General features: G+C 35.1%; 8 protein-coding genes and 1 non-coding gene across 9 annotated transcripts; 6 read left to right on the plus strand and 3 right to left on the minus strand.

Moving 5' to 3' along the window:
- Positions 1-1,196: 1,196 nt before the first annotated feature.
- Positions 1,197-1,278, plus strand: KAFR0Ctrna14S. The gene has a single exon. It is a non-coding gene; the product is annotated as a tRNA-Ser (tRNA).
- A 937-nt stretch (positions 1,279-2,215) lies between these two features.
- On the plus strand, positions 2,216-3,583 carry GIS4 (Gis4p; the record flags this gene model as incomplete). Its single annotated transcript, XM_003956616.1, has 1 exon — positions 2,216-3,583. One exon carries the CDS (start codon positions 2,216-2,218, stop codon positions 3,581-3,583), a length of 1,368 nt encoding a protein of 455 aa, XP_003956665.1.
- A 78-nt stretch (positions 3,584-3,661) lies between these two features.
- YAP1 (DNA-binding transcription factor YAP1) lies at positions 3,662-5,107 on the minus strand (the record flags this gene model as incomplete). The annotated part of the gene is made up of 1 exon (XM_003956617.1): positions 3,662-5,107. The coding sequence occupies one exon, from the start codon at positions 5,105-5,107 to the stop codon at positions 3,662-3,664; it is 1,446 nt and encodes a 481-aa protein (XP_003956666.1).
- Positions 5,108-6,758: 1,651 nt separating this feature from the next.
- On the plus strand, positions 6,759-7,895 carry ERG6 (sterol 24-C-methyltransferase; the record flags this gene model as incomplete). Its single annotated transcript, XM_003956618.1, has 1 exon — positions 6,759-7,895. One exon carries the CDS (start codon positions 6,759-6,761, stop codon positions 7,893-7,895), a length of 1,137 nt encoding a protein of 378 aa, XP_003956667.1.
- Positions 7,896-8,237: 342 nt separating this feature from the next.
- On the plus strand, positions 8,238-9,953 carry SNX41 (Snx41p; the record flags this gene model as incomplete). The annotated part of the gene is made up of 1 exon (XM_003956619.1): positions 8,238-9,953. The coding sequence occupies one exon, from the start codon at positions 8,238-8,240 to the stop codon at positions 9,951-9,953; it is 1,716 nt and encodes a 571-aa protein (XP_003956668.1).
- Positions 9,954-10,127: 174 nt separating this feature from the next.
- On the minus strand, positions 10,128-10,952 carry TIF35 (translation initiation factor eIF3 core subunit g; the record flags this gene model as incomplete). The annotated part of the gene is made up of 1 exon (XM_003956620.1): positions 10,128-10,952. One exon carries the CDS (start codon positions 10,950-10,952, stop codon positions 10,128-10,130), a length of 825 nt encoding a protein of 274 aa, XP_003956669.1.
- A 576-nt stretch (positions 10,953-11,528) lies between these two features.
- MRPL39 (mitochondrial 54S ribosomal protein bL33m) lies at positions 11,529-11,747 on the plus strand (the record flags this gene model as incomplete). The annotated part of the gene is made up of 1 exon (XM_003956621.1): positions 11,529-11,747. One exon carries the CDS (start codon positions 11,529-11,531, stop codon positions 11,745-11,747), a length of 219 nt encoding a protein of 72 aa, XP_003956670.1.
- A 210-nt stretch (positions 11,748-11,957) lies between these two features.
- On the minus strand, positions 11,958-14,906 carry SPT5 (transcription elongation factor SPT5; the record flags this gene model as incomplete). The annotated part of the gene is made up of 1 exon (XM_003956622.1): positions 11,958-14,906. The coding sequence occupies one exon, from the start codon at positions 14,904-14,906 to the stop codon at positions 11,958-11,960; it is 2,949 nt and encodes a 982-aa protein (XP_003956671.1).
- Positions 14,907-15,149: 243 nt separating this feature from the next.
- RAD33 (Rad33p) lies at positions 15,150-15,692 on the plus strand (the record flags this gene model as incomplete). Its single annotated transcript, XM_003956623.1, has 1 exon — positions 15,150-15,692. The coding sequence occupies one exon, from the start codon at positions 15,150-15,152 to the stop codon at positions 15,690-15,692; it is 543 nt and encodes a 180-aa protein (XP_003956672.1).

Here is a 15,692-nt window from a genome sequence, read left to right on the forward strand (position 1 = left end):
TTATCTTCATTTATTTTCAAGACTTCCTTTAGTATTGGGTTCCAATTTAAAATTCAAACTAGATCAACTTAGGCAACTACTCACCAAGATACGACATGAAGTTCTCTGAATGCTATGTTTATATTGGTCCATTTCAGTGCCATACACTTTCGTAATTTTGTAAACTTACTTGATTTAAATAGTAGAGTTTGAAATTTTCAAATTGTCTTATCAAGCTTTTCTTTTGAAACTCACTTCTTTTCCTATATGCTGGTTATACCCTATAGGAACAACATCACCACCTTCAGTAAACTGCAGTTGTACCCTGGTGAACAGGCATACTTCTAGGTCTAATGATATGCTAGATTGTCAATGTCTATCATCAAGAGGTTTTACAGAAATCGAGAGATTCCAAGACAAAAATGTTATTACAATAACAAGATGATGTATGACTATAATTCTGAAACGTCTTTTTACGTTAATATGTGTACTTTCTTCACAATGCTCGGTTCAAAAGCACTTAGTGCTCGGTACAGAATTGAGTCTTTGTCGGCTCACATAATTCCCGTCGGAACTTTCCTTAAAATTGGGTTGTTACTATAGAGAGTAAGCCATCCCTCTCTTTCACTTGATCAAGTTCCGAAAAATGAGCTGCGGTTGTTATTCTATGACTATTGCGCTTTTTAAAATAGGAGTTGGGGACATCATTTGGTATACGACTGAAATCCGGCTTAGCAAGACAAACTGATGTCTTGAATTAATAGAGACCTAGGCGGCAGGTCGTCCGTGTTTGTCCAAAGTAGGTAGCACGTACAATGTTTCTCATCGTGGGAAGCCATTTCTTAATTCTTGTATATAATGGAAAGTAGACACCACTATAGCCGCTCAACGAATGTAAAACAACTTTGAGTATGAAACTAATTTATATTTTCCATTACATCACTTTTGTTTGTCCCATCACTTGAGTTTATCTCTCCGCTAGACGCCTTTCACTTTTTGTACAGGGCATTATTTCTAAATATCGCCATCTATGTAGGCAGCAAAAAAGAGTACGTTGTAAAAGCAAAGCTTTAATGTAGCCAATGTTACGTAGTTTTGTTAGTATAGGCTTTATAGTACAGTAATAATAGGTCTCCAAATGAAAAGGCAAAGCAGAGCAGAGCAAAATATAGTTGAATGGAGTGAACAGGTCGTTTCTTTTTCATTAATAATTCCAAGGCAACTTGGCCGAGTGGTTAAGGCGAAAGATTAGAAATCTTTTGGGCTCTGCCCGCGCAGGTTCGAGTCCTGCAGTTGTCGTTATTTTTTAATGTTTTTTCGTGTTTTATCAGTGCAATTTTTCTCCTCATAATTGCGATTAAAATTGCCGAGATTTTTTTTATATTCCTTTCAATTGTTGCGCGATTAATCAAATTCCTTCGGACCCTCCAAATACATGGCGCTTTCTTTTCCTCTGCAATAAACGACTAATCACCATCGGGACGGCAAAGTCGAAGTAAAACACACTGAAAATCGTACTATTTTTTTCTACAATCGACGTAAGATCCTATATGCCTACTAGCTCCTGCCTCTGCATCAGTATCATCCGACGGCCGTCTTGTAAACCCTAGGCAATTTGTACAAGAGCCGACCTCTCTCTCTCTCTCTGGGTGGCCCATCGCCATCTTTGAAAAAGAGAGAGAGAGATACAGCCACCTGTGATCTTACATATTGAGGAGATGGAAATGTCAGAGTAAAATTATGTAGTCGCTTTTTTTCTTTTGCGCTAATTTTTCGATGTTGAGGGACTTTTCAGTCTGGTCCAAGGCTCATCTTACTCTCACATTGCACAGTTCACAGACCGAAGAGCAAATTAGTACGGACAATTCTAAATTCTATATATATGAAAACACTTTTCAATCTTGCTAATATTAATTATCTGGAATTCTTACCGAATAAGTCTTTGACCATCTTTTTACTGTATTGTCAAGAAGATCAAATACTGTTTTTGTGAAGGCTTTCAATTATAGTCATTAGCCTTTCTCTCTAGGTATTTCTTTTTTTCACTATTGCATTTTCTACTAGTACCTAGCATCATACAGTTTTTAAACATTAAGCAAGACTCTTGAACCAGGAATAAACTCAAGAACTTTTTGGAACCTCTCACTTTTATTGCCAATTTTCACCTATTAGGAAAGTAGACAGACATTCAACCCTACTATCTATTGCATATATTTAATACCAATTCTACAGTATTATGCCAAATTCTGTACAAATACATGATTACTTTGATAACGATGAAAATGGATTATGGTCATGGTATTTAACAAATTTAAGATCAGGTAATTTCGAAGAATTAATCAACAATAAACTAAAGGACAGTTTATTGAAAAGATTTCTAAGAAATCAAGTTGATATTAATGATCAAATTAAGAAAATCCTACTAATTTCAATTCCTGATCATATTTTTAGTGATATCAACGTTCTTGAAATTTTCTTAAGTGATTATTTCCATTTAAATGATCTTTCGAATATCAAGATAATTAAATTGACAAAATTCAACGTTTATAATCATGAAAATCATTACCTTTTAATCGATTCAGTCAATAATTTTAAAGATGAAACTTTTTTAAATTATGTTAACCCACAACCAAGCACAAATGCAAGTAATAAATTCATTCCAAGCATACGCACCGGTACAAGTGCATCAATACCCGAAAATGATATTCCATTGGCTCCAATACGGAATATAGATTCGTCAATAAGCATAGAATGTGAACATGAAGAGTATGATAGCTCATACTCTTGTTCTTCATCATCAGATATTTTTTCAGTGCATAACAACAACAACAACAATAATAATAATGATGGTAACGATAATAATGATATCTTATATGAAGGGACTGAGTTTCATGAAAATGATAATGCAGATTATGAGACATATTCTGAAGATTATTTTGATGATGACTCCGAATTTCAAAATTATTCCATATCTGAATCAAATTGTTCCATTTTACCTTGCGTTTCCATTAATAACGAAGCAATAGGACATTATAGATTAGTGTTACAATCCATGTTGATCTGCAATAAAGAAAATTTGGACTTACAAACCGGCGTGAGACAGTCAAACAATTTAATTAATTATGCAAATATCAATGATGATTGGATGCTTTATGATGAAAAATTCTCAATGAGAAATTTGAATATTCTAAGTTTAAAAGATTTAAGTATAATTGGTAACGTTGATTCAATTAAAATCTTATTCTATTCAATGATTGATGTCAATAATCAACGATCAACAACACAACATTTACAATTAACTTTCCAAGACGATTTAAAGATTGCAAAGACCACATCAAATGGCCATAGGTCTATACGGACTATTATAACAGATGGTGAGACCATATATAAGAGAAAAAATAAAAATAAATTGAAATTGAATAGATTCGAATCGATGAGTTCGACTTCATTGGAAAGGTGGAAAAGTTTACCTTTGAAATTAGTAGAAACTGATGTTAAGAAATGGAAACGTAAGATTAGTCTGTTTAAGAAACGTAAATCAAATAGTCATCATCATAATCATAATCAGCATCAAGACAGTGATTCATTTTGTAACATTATGTAGGTTTTTTGATAAAAAAAAAATAAAATCAATCTATTCATATATTTTTTAAGAAGTATAATACCTAATTACCTAACAAGATTAACTTAGGTGCTTACTTAAGGCACTTTGCACATCTTCAGCATTGACAACGACACCCTTTTCTGAACATTTAGCTTTTGCCATTAATTCACCACAAAGACCATCGATATCTATATCGGAATATTTTGGGTGTGCCGTAATACGATCCCAAACTTCAGAACATCTTAATAAATTTTTATCTTTTGAAGGTACGACGTCATTTATATCATCAATTTCTTCGTTAATTAAATCTTCTACGCTTGGTTCAGCCTCATGTTTTAAGAAATCATCAAAGATGGAGGTATCTCTGAAATTATTTAGAGAAGAATTGTTATTGTTATCGATATTGTTATTAATGCTACCATCACTCAGAGAATTTTCTGGAGATGTGGATGAAGGAAAAGCTAATGAAGGATTTAAAAATGAGAAGATACCATTATCATCTGGTGTTGTATCATTATTAGTATTGTCACTATTAGTAGATTCGATATTTTGGATATTTAGTTGACCAAAACTTGGAGAATCAAAAGTATTTGTAAATAATGGAGTACTTTCAGTAGATGGTAAGTTTGAGGTTGATTTTTTTGGAATTGGATTTGATCTTGTACCACAAACTTGATTCATCTTAATACAGAAATCTGTTACTTTTTCATCGAATTGATCTTCAAAATTGAATTCATTTGAAATTAGTTGTGAGTCAGTCATTGGATTTTTTGATTCGTTACTATCATTTCTACTAATTGGAGTATTTGAGAAGGACGAAAGTTGTTCATTAAAAAGATCCTCAGTGTGAAGCATATTATCTAGCCAATTAATTGATGGAGAAATACCATCATTATCATCCAAGGAAGGTGACAAAGAACTAATATTATTATTATTATTTTGATTTAATGGTTCTATTGATGATACACTACTTGGATAATTTTTCTTATCATTAGATGCAGTAACAGGGGAATTATCAGGAGATGGAATATTATTATTTGTGGTGGTATTAAGATTATCTGATTTATCTGTTGTTGCATTATTATCATCCCATGGGAAAGCGAACGAGAAATTACTTTTTTTACTTAAGTTTTCATTAAAATTACCATTTTCATGTTTTGCTAAATAATTTAAAACTTGTGAATCATTTGCAGTTTCAGGTCTATATTTTTTTAATTCTTTAACCAAAGTAATTAATTGTGATCTTAAAAATTCCGATTCGATTTCATTTTGTTTTTGAATATTTGATAAATGATCAACTTTAGCTTCTAATTCTTTCATTTTACGCTCTTTCCTTTCCCTAAAAGCTCTTTGAGCAGCTCTATTTTGAGCCGTTCTCTTCAATTTAGCTTCTTGATCCAATTCTGTTCTTGAACTCTTCGAAGCGTTGTTCTTTTTGGGTATAGCGTTCTTATCATCTGTATCATTATCAGTGGATGTAGTAGACTCCAAAGGTCTTTTTGTAGAAGCAGTTAGAGCACTCATATTAACGTAAAAACCGAGAGAAGGATGGTTGTGGTGTGTATTTCAGTAATCCTGATATATATGTATGTGAATCTGAACTGAAAAAAGGGTGTATAGTAAGTGTATTGAAGGAAGTGAGTTTGTTTTTGTAGTGAGATACTATTACTCTCTCTCGTACTACTATGACAAATTTTTTCTATATCGGTAATTTGCTCATATACCATGGGATGTCCTATATATATATGAGTGTGATTTTTTCCCTCTCTCTGTGTGGAAGGACAAAAAAAGAAAGCTATGGAAACTTTAAGCCGAGGAAGAAAATAGATGTGCAGAAAATGATTGCGGCAAATTTCGGAGCGATGTGATGTGGGAAACGACTTGGAAACAAAATAGCAGAGGGAGGGGTGGTGGGGTTGTGGTTGGGAAAGTCATGTTTTGCCATTAAGCAGCATTGGATAATCAGTGTGGTGTGTGGCTGGTTGAGAAGCCCCAGAAGGAAGCGCAGGAGACAATAGGTGAATGATTGGTGGTATTTCCGTTCCTCTCTCTCTTTTTTTATCTCCGAAGCTCCAGATCCGGGTAACAATGCTGACTAAGAATAAAACACTCGTAGTATTTCCATCGTTACTCCACGGAGATAGTCATCTGAATGCCAGGCAATGCACGTGAAACTTTATTTTGCAATGCGTACTTAATTTAAATTGCAAGAGGAATGGAAACTGCAAGTATATATATATACATACATTCAACCCCAACCTAATAGCTAGTTTTTGTAACGGGTCGAACTATCCAAGCTTAAACTAGTGTTTTCAATGGATCCCAAGTAACCTTCTACAATTGTGTGCTGGCATAAAATTTTGTCAAATTATCTTCTGCAAGTATTTGTTATCCGGAATAAAGTAACTATTAACGAGTAAGTAAGAATCATGACAAAGTCTATAAAAGTCACTTTAAATATCCGACATTGCTGATGCGGTTTGTAAAGATTTCCTGCCATTTCAAGCTTCCAGTACTGGAAGCGTATTAATTTAATCCTTGAACTTATTTATATCTTTCTGGATTTAATCTCTTGTGTATTTTTACCACAATGGATTTTGTGGTAATATGGCCCTACTTCTTTAAAAGATTACATAGTGTACGGGTTGTTAGATCTTCGTGAAACCTTTGGTACTCAGTCAAGCTGCGAAGAAAAAACAATCCAGCATTAAGGATTCTGATTTAACTGCACCAATATCAGCCAGCCATGCCAAATGAACGAACTCACTCGAGACCCCATTGAACCAACCACGTGACAAATCATCACGTGCAAATAACAAGAGGTCCATAGCACATGTACCACCATCACCATCCCTCCCTCCCCCCCACAAGCTTACCACTGCTAGCCACGCAGCTTATATCGGCAGCTCTTGCATTCAAAAACTGCCAACCGACTGGCCTCATCTCTCGCATTAAACTCCTCTGCCCGTCGCTTCCTGTTTTTCTCAATTATGTCCGATACGCTACTAACTCTCTCGTTTAGAATCGAGTCCATCAATTATTTTTCCTATCCTTTACGGAGATCCCATACATATATATATATGTATACATATATATATATATACATATATACATTATCAACTACATTCCTCGACACAATTCACTTAGGATACCAACAATACTTCCAAATAATCCCATGACTGAAGAAAATAATCAGGAATTGAGACGTAGACAAGCTGAGTTCTCCAAAAAATTACACGGTGAAGATTCCGCAACCAAGACTGGTTTAAAAGCTTTCCTATCAAAGGATAAATCTGCTCAAAAGGAAGCTGTTTCCAAGTATCTTAAACATTGGGACGGTAAAGTCGACACTGAAGCTGAAAATGCTCGTTTAGAAGATTATAATGAATCTACTCATGCTTACTATAACGTTGTCACAGATTTTTACGAATACGGTTGGGGTTCTTCCTTCCATTTCTGTAGATTTTCTAAAGGTGAAAATTTCAATGCTGCAATGGCAAGACATGAACATTATTTAGCTTATATGGCAGATATTAAGGCTAATGATTTGGTTCTTGACGTTGGCTGTGGTGTGGGTGGTCCAGCTAGAGAAATCGTTAAATTTACAGACTGTAACGTCATTGGTTTGAATAATAACGACTATCAAATTGAAAAAGCTAAATGGTACGCTAAAAAGACTGGTTTACAAGATAAAATGGACTTTGTTAAAGGTGATTTCATGAATATGGATTTCGATGAAAATACTTTCGATAAAGTTTATGCCATTGAAGCCACTTGTCATGCTCCAGATCTAGCTAAGTGCTACAGCGAAATTTATAAAGTTCTAAAACCAGGTGGTCGTTTCGCCGTTTATGAATGGGTTATGACTGAAAATTACGATGAGAATAACGAAGCTCACAGAAAAGTAGCTTATGAAATTGAATTGGGTGATGGTATCCCAAAGATGTTCAAAGTCGAAGTAGCAAAAGACGCACTTGTAAAAGCCGGTTTCAATGTTCTTGTCGACAAGGACTTGGCTGATAATGACGACCCTGTACCATGGTATTATCCATTAACAGGTGATTGGAAGTACGTCCAATCTTTAGGTGATTTGGCCACTTTCTTTAGAACCTCCTACCTTGGTAGAAAATTCACTTCATCAATGGTTTCCTTAATGGAAAAGATCGGTGTTGCCCCTGAAGGCTCATGCAAAGTCACCGAAGCTTTAGAACAAGCTGCTGTTGGCCTGGTTGCCGGTGGTAAATCGAAATTGTTCACCCCAATGATGTTATTCGTTGCTGAAAAACCATTGCAAACTGACACCGATCAATGAACGTTCTATACAATATATATGTATATATATAATATACGTCATATACTCTCCTTCTGAATAACACTCATGATTTTCCGCATCAGAATTCCCGTTCTTAACCGTCATTGACACCACTCAGCTTATGTGTCGTTTTCCACATTTGTTCCATTAGCGGACCTGATTTTTCTCAACATAGAAAATAATTATACAAATAATATCTTGATAAAGTTCAAGATGAGATAAATGATAACCATCTCAAATCCAAATAGAAAAAGAATTGTTATCTTTATCTAATCATCCATTGGATGCATTTTTAACTTCTTTTACAGTCAACTAACTACATATAACATTTAACAACCTCCAATGTCTCTGCATAACTCATTCGATACTGAAGATAACCCTTTTTCTAACATGTTTAGTTCTGGAGCTGTCAATCCTCCATTGGAACAACTACAAAGTAACAGCAATGGAAACAATGAACTCACATATGACTATGGCAATGAGAATGAAGTAGAAGGCCACGATGACTTAAAACCTCAGAGTCCAACTGACAGGAGTCCCTCTAATTTTTCTTCCACCACGAGTTCCCCTACATCATCAAACATCAACTATGAACCGTATGAGAATCTCTCAAAATCTATGGCTATCACTCAACCATTGCAATACTTAGATGGCGAAAAAGTGACTATCAAGATCGTAGATACTGGAAGATACACAGATCCTTACGGTAAGAAAAATGCTATAGGCTACGTTATTCAATACAATGATAAAGAGGTGGTTAGAAGATATTCAGAATTTGATAATTTGAATAAGATACTAATCAAGTTATACCCTACCATAATAATACCGCCAATACCATCAAAACATTCTATTTTAAAATATTTCTTAAGCCCTATTCATGCGCAAAACGATCCAAAAATAATAAATACAAGAAAGAGGAGGTTTCAATCCTTTTTAAATAATTGTTATAGAGTACAAGAGATTAGAAAATGTATCATATTCCAAAAATTCTTAAATCCCGAATATATTTGGAAAGATGTCCTGAGTTCTCCACCAGTAACAATTTTACCATTAAATAATTTGTTGGCACCACCTTTAAATCCAACTAAGCCAAGCCCTTTACATTTACTCCTACCAGCTCCCAATGCCAATACAAAAATTGAATCAAACTTGACCATTGATCGTAATGGAGAGGATAGTGAAGACACATTAATACATAAATATGATAACCAACTTTATCAAGTGGAATTAAGATTATCCAATTATTTAAGCAAATTTCAACCAATGTCCAATAAGATCAAACAAAATAAATTTCATTTACACTCATTATCATCAAATTTAGCTGAATTGGGAGCCTATTACAATTCTTTAAGCATAGATTATACAAAACTAAAACAGCTGTCAATGGGCATTGAAAGAATCGGCCATTCATTTGATGTTAATTATGTGAGTCTAGAGATTTTAATTGAGAATATTAACAATTTAATAGAAGAACAAATTGATGAAATCATTGGTTTTTTAACTGATTCCAAAAGGGTTATTATATTTAAAAACTTAAAGATCCTACAATATAGAATAATTGCCACTACAATTAAAAAACGTAGTGGGAGGATTAAAGAATTGAGAAACTTTGAAGAAAAATTGCATAAATTAGATGAATCGTTCCATGAATCTGAATCACAAGGTGACAATGACGCTAACTTACATCACACTCAAAATAGAGATATTTTATCACATATTAACGAACGCCAAGTACAATTACAACTTCAAAAGAAGAGGAAAAAATTGAAAAGACCTACCACCAATTTAGAACCGGAATTTTTGACTAAGATAGAAAGAACTAACGAAATTGAGAGGCTCACCAAAGAAGTTGATAAATTGAATGAATGTTTTAAATTAGTAAAAAAAGACATAAGTGAAGTAATAGCTTCAACTCTGTCATCTTTGGAACTTTTAGATGAATTTATTGAAAAGAAACTAAAGTTGATGTTAAATAACTTGACACAAGCTATCTTAAACTGGATAACTGAAAGTTTAAAAGCGTGGAAAGAAGCAAAGATACAGATTGATAAGATTTAAGGTAACAATAAAGAATGTACTCTGTTTCTCTATAATAATATTTATATATTCTGATCTTAGACTTAAAATGTTGTTTGTCTTGTAAAAAACATATCGAACACACTGATTACTTTATATACATTAGAGGAATGGGTAAATATAAAAGATTTATGATATATATGCGAGATTGGACGTCTATTTCTTTGGTTTTGACCATTCAACACGTAGAATCAAATTCATGAAACCTCTACCATCTAAGAAATGAAGGGCCTTTTCAGCCATTTCTTCACTAGAAAAGGTAACGAATGCAAGACCTCTTGATCTACCAGTTTCTCTGTTTCTGACAACAACAGCTTTTGGAATTGGTGCAAATGGAAATAATAATTCTTCTCTTAATGTATTTTCATCGGCATTTTCATTTAATTGCATAATCTTTAAAGTACACATGTCATCACGCTCCTTAGAGTCTCTGTAAGCATCAGAAGATGGATCCTTAGCGCCTGCACGACGAGATGGTGGCACGTACCTACGACCACCAACCATCTCTTCAGGAGCAGCAGCATTAGCTTTGCCATTTTCAATTTCGTTCATAACATCTTCGCTTTGAATGGAGGCTGGGTCTTCTAAAGCGGACAGTTCGTTCAATATACTCTTGAAAGGACAGTTCATAGTATAATGATCGTTACCACAGTATCTACAAACAACAGTCTTTGCGGCAGCAACCTTAGCCTTTTGTAGTCTCTCTTCTTCGACTTGCTTCCAGTTTCTACTCAATCTAACCTCAACTTCTTCACCTAACTGGGTAGTAGAGTCATTTGGACCTGGTGGAGAGTTCTTTTCAAGACCGTATTTGGCCCATTTTCTTCTCATGGCAACAGTTTTAGATACTTTTTCTGTTACTTTAATTTCTTTAATTTTTTGAATGATCTTGTATTTTTCACCATTTTCAATCTTGTATGTAATCACAGACTTGGTACCATCTGGATTTTCGATGATTTCTGGGACAGCAACTTGAGCCATTATTACGTTATACGTCTTTCCAATTGTTAGGCTTTCAAATTACAGATGTCCATCCTACTATACTTTTGTATCTTGCCCAATATTGGAAAAAAAAATTTTTCATTGGGGAAAAATAAGACTACGTGAAATGTGATACAAATATACCCAGCTTAAGCTGAGAATAGGATATATATAGTAGTGATATGACTGTCTAGCTGAGATTCATGGCTGTCGTTCTTCTAGCGACTTGAGGGATATTCGGGGACAGTGTGACTGACGTTCTCCAGATTGAAGAGATCATCATGTGGTAGTTGCCTGAGAATTTTCGCTCATCGAACCACCTGCCTCTCGACAAGTTAAAAGGAATGTAACGATGACCAGTTGGAACTGGATGACTTCTGAGCTATCTCCAACACATGCACGGTGCCCTGAGCCGCCTCCTCTTTGAAATTATAGATGTCTCTCTTCTATAGTAGAAGATATATGTATATATCAAAGTTCCGTTTTTTCTTGGAAACTGGTACAAATTTGGAAAATATACCACAATATAAACTCTCCATATCGTTACAGAGTCACCAACAGTGTTTGTATGTCGACATGGCTAAGGTTAAAGTGAAAACGTCTGTAATCAAACTTATCTCGACCGCTGCTACTGGCTATTCGAGGAGCATCACCATTAAAAGGGGTGCTCCTTTAGTGCATCAGGTTAGATATGACCCTGTTGCCAAACGTCATGTTCTTTTCAAAGAGGCCAAGAAAAGAAAGATTCCTGAAATTCCAAAGTTAGTCTTTTCAAGAAAGCTTGCAAAGTCATAGTTCCATTGTAAATATTCCGTTATATAACAACATGTAAATATAGATTTCTTAATATGAAAATAATCTGTAGAGTATATAATAATTATTTTAATCATCAAATTCACTTAGAATAATATAAAATACAATAAACAAGTATATACATAACATACGATTATTTTTTCTTCCTCTTTCTACGATAATGCTTATAATTTAAGAAATGTTCATATTAGTTCAATTGCCACCCCAAGTACTGTTTCCTCCATAGTTTGATTTATTACCTTGATCGTTCCATGTCGATCTATTTCCTTGATCTGGATTACCCCATGCTGATGTGCTTCCGGTGTTATCATTATCATTTCTACTCTTTGGCCCCCATGTAGAGGCACCACCATATGCTGACTTATCACCACCACCCCATGTTGACACGTTACCGTTGTTTTCTCCGCCTTGAGCCCAAGTTGAGGCACCACCCCAACTTGATTTATTACCCCAAGCGGAGGCGCCTCCCCAAGTTGAAGTAGCACCTTGTCCACCCCAAGTTGAGGTTCCGCCACCTTGACCACCCCATGCAGAGGCACCACCAGAGCCCTGTCCACCCCAAGTTGATGCACCGCCCCATGCTGAAGTACTGCCTGTATTTCCGTTTGCATTAACTGCTGGCGTCTTACCACCATCAAATGAGTTATTCCAACCGGGGGTCATGCCACCTGCAGTAACACCTTGGCCTGGGCCAGATGGAAATTCACGACCTGCGGCCATATGTCTTGGAGTACTAACGTAACTTGGACCAATCTTTGCTTGTGGGACTCTTCCACGTCTACTGACCAATTCATCATATGTAATACCTTCACCACCTTCTCTATTATAATAAGTCAGTTTACGTTTGTCAATAGAAATATGTTTATTCTTAGAGTGTAATTCAACTGTAGCTTTATCACCGTTGACATCTTTGACTATACCTAATTGGCCTTTATAACCTGCCGAACGAATTCTCACTGTTTTACCAATGGCAACTTCACGACCCATACGAAGGTTCTGAGCCGGAGCACCAGCAGAAGGTGGACCCATCTTTGATATGACATTAGGATTTAATCTTGTTAAATCTAGCTTGTCGTTCAAAATATTATCCTTTGATGCAACAGCCTCAATATTTGATGAGTTTACCACAAAAACACCAGCATTTTCAATAATTTTCTTTGAAACAACAAATACCTGTTGATTTTGAATGAAGAGCACTTGACCTTCTCTACGAGCACCCAATGTTTCCACTATTAAATCACCGATCTTAATTTCATTACCATTACTATCTACGGTAGCAACACGGACTTTAGAAGGCTCAATTTTACGCAAGATGGAATCCTTGGTTATAGTCAATACTTTCCCATATTCATCCAAAACTTTGAATATATCGTGACCTGCTTGAATGATACATGCTACTGATTTCGCACTAAGTTCAATAATAGCATGTAGAGAATAATCACTTGAAGTGGGAGTGGAATCGATGGATTTAGATAAATTGTTAGCTGTGATGGTGACTTCCTGCCTCGTTTGGTTAGACATGAAAGTAACTTGACCCCTATTAACCATTAAAACCAAACCAGCATCACCTTGGTGATCACCATTTATAACAGCGACATGATCACCAGGTTCAAAAATCTTTCTTAATGTAGAGATAGGAAATTCAAGTGGCTTTAGCGGAAATTCTGGTAGTTTTACGGTAGCTATATCGGTTGTAGTTTTAGTAACTATACCCTTAGAACCACGTTGTTCACCCGTTAAAATTTCCACACGATCACCTGGCTGGAACGTAATTTTAGATGCTTGTGATTTCTTGATTGTTTGTGAAATATTTGTTAAATCAACAGTACCATCCTTAGAACCAAATCTAGCTAATTCTTCAACAGTTGGCTGTATGCTTTTTGTTTCAACATACTGAATTCTATAAGACTTGAACAGATAACCATCGATATAATCTTCATTTTTATATGTAAAATGACGTTCATCTCTCTTGAAAAGATTTGCTTGATCTAATCTTAATGCCATAGTTGGATTAAACAGCTGTGGAGGAGATCTGTGCGCAAAAGTAGCCCTTCTTGGTTTTCGTTGATTTGTCACAGGATCAATTTCATCAAATTTACCGTAATCTAAACGTGGAACAATCTTTAACAAGACTTCTAAGTTATTTTCACTGATCTGGTCAACCATAGCCAAATCTCCCTTATACACACCTCTTTTAATACGAACGTAGTTTCCTGCTTCTAAAGAAACATCATCAGATTTGTTTGGTTTTAGTAATAAAGGAAGTTCCTGGACTGGAATCAAAAGCTTTTGTGAAATGTAGATATCTGGTACACCATTACAGAATTTTTCAATGACAGATTGCTTTGGTGCTTCAATATAAATTCTACCATGATAATTTTCTCTTTGGAAAATAGATAAAATTTTCAGTTTCTTTTTACCCATTGCTCTATCTAAATTAAACTTTTTCTTTAATAGCTTTCTCACAAGTTCCTTTTCCTTACCTGGTCTACAACGAACACCCCAAACGGTGGCTGTATCGACACTTGGTAAAAGAAATCTTTGTGGGACATATCCATCTTGTGCAGCCGCTCTATATTGTTTTGAGCTGGATCTACCATACCTTTCCCTTAATTCTTTAGCTAATCGTTGAGCATCCTCCTCACTAGATTTGTTCAAGTTGCTATCCAATTCCCTATGTAATCTATCATCTCTATTGTTTGCAGAAGTATCTTCATGTTCATCATCGCGCGCAATGAAACCTTCCTTCACTAACTCGGATTCTTCTTCGTCTTCTTCATCTTCGTCATCTTCACTGACTTCGGCTTCAATATCTAAGAATCTATTTCTTTCACGACGCTGTTTCTTTGTAGGATTTTCTTCATCTTCATCTTCTTCATCATTGTCGTCATCATCATCAAAATCATCCTCGTCGTAATCTTCTACGTTTGCATTTTCCTCCTGGTTTACTTGCTCATCATGAGGACGCTTTTGAGGATTAGATGTATTATCTGCTGTTGAAGTTGTTTCTGAATTATCTACAGAATCAGCAATATTAGTATTTGCTGTTTCAGCAGCAATGGCATTTTCCTCAACTTTTTCAAGTTTAGGTGTTTCTTCAGTATTCGAAGATACTGCGTCCATATCCTGATGCTCACTCATTGGAAAATGTTTTAGTTATCCACTAAATCCCAGTTTGATCTTCTTCAAATGTAGTATTACTTCTTTAACACTTATTATTATGATTCCTTTAAGTTTTGATATCAAAATTTAATTTTTCTTTTTAAACTTTCCACTGCGCGAGGGTAACGAATAATTGAAAATATTTAAGAAGTGGTATAAGCATACATATTACGATATTTATATGTTTGATGAGGGAAGCGAAAAGTGTTATTGCATTGGATGATGAGCGGGCGTAATACTCTATCGTATGATCAAGTGGAGTCGTTTTTAAACTGTGAGATTCCTCAGGACCTTGAGGATGAAATACTGGCGACATTGGCGAATTACAATATTGAGAAGGATATGACTACCGATGACCTCGAGAACTATTTTGAAGATCTAAAGTTACCTAAAGAATTGTACAAATTGGCAAATAAGCAAAATTTAATTGTATCTAACACGAGGGTGGTGGATTTCGAAAAAATTCTCAAGTTCACTTACCATTTACTGATATTTATGGATAATGAATCCACGATCGATGAGCTGTGGTCCGTGTTGATTAAATATTCCGGTAGAGATGCGCAATTTCCAAACGTTTTGCTTAAAAATCACATTCTCAGTACCAAAGATTTACAGAAAATATCAAATTCGATTGGAATGGATAATTCAAGTGGCATTATTGAAATGATGAACATCGCTACAAATGGTCTCAAAGTTTATTTGAATTATTTAGATTTTGCATATATTCTAGGAAAATTGGGTTATTTAAGGTACCAAAAGTCTTAG

Source organism: Kazachstania africana, chromosome 3, assembly GCF_000304475.1.
Source record: "Kazachstania africana CBS 2517 chromosome 3, complete genome".
Taxonomy (NCBI): domain Eukaryota; kingdom Fungi; phylum Ascomycota; class Saccharomycetes; order Saccharomycetales; family Saccharomycetaceae; genus Kazachstania; species Kazachstania africana.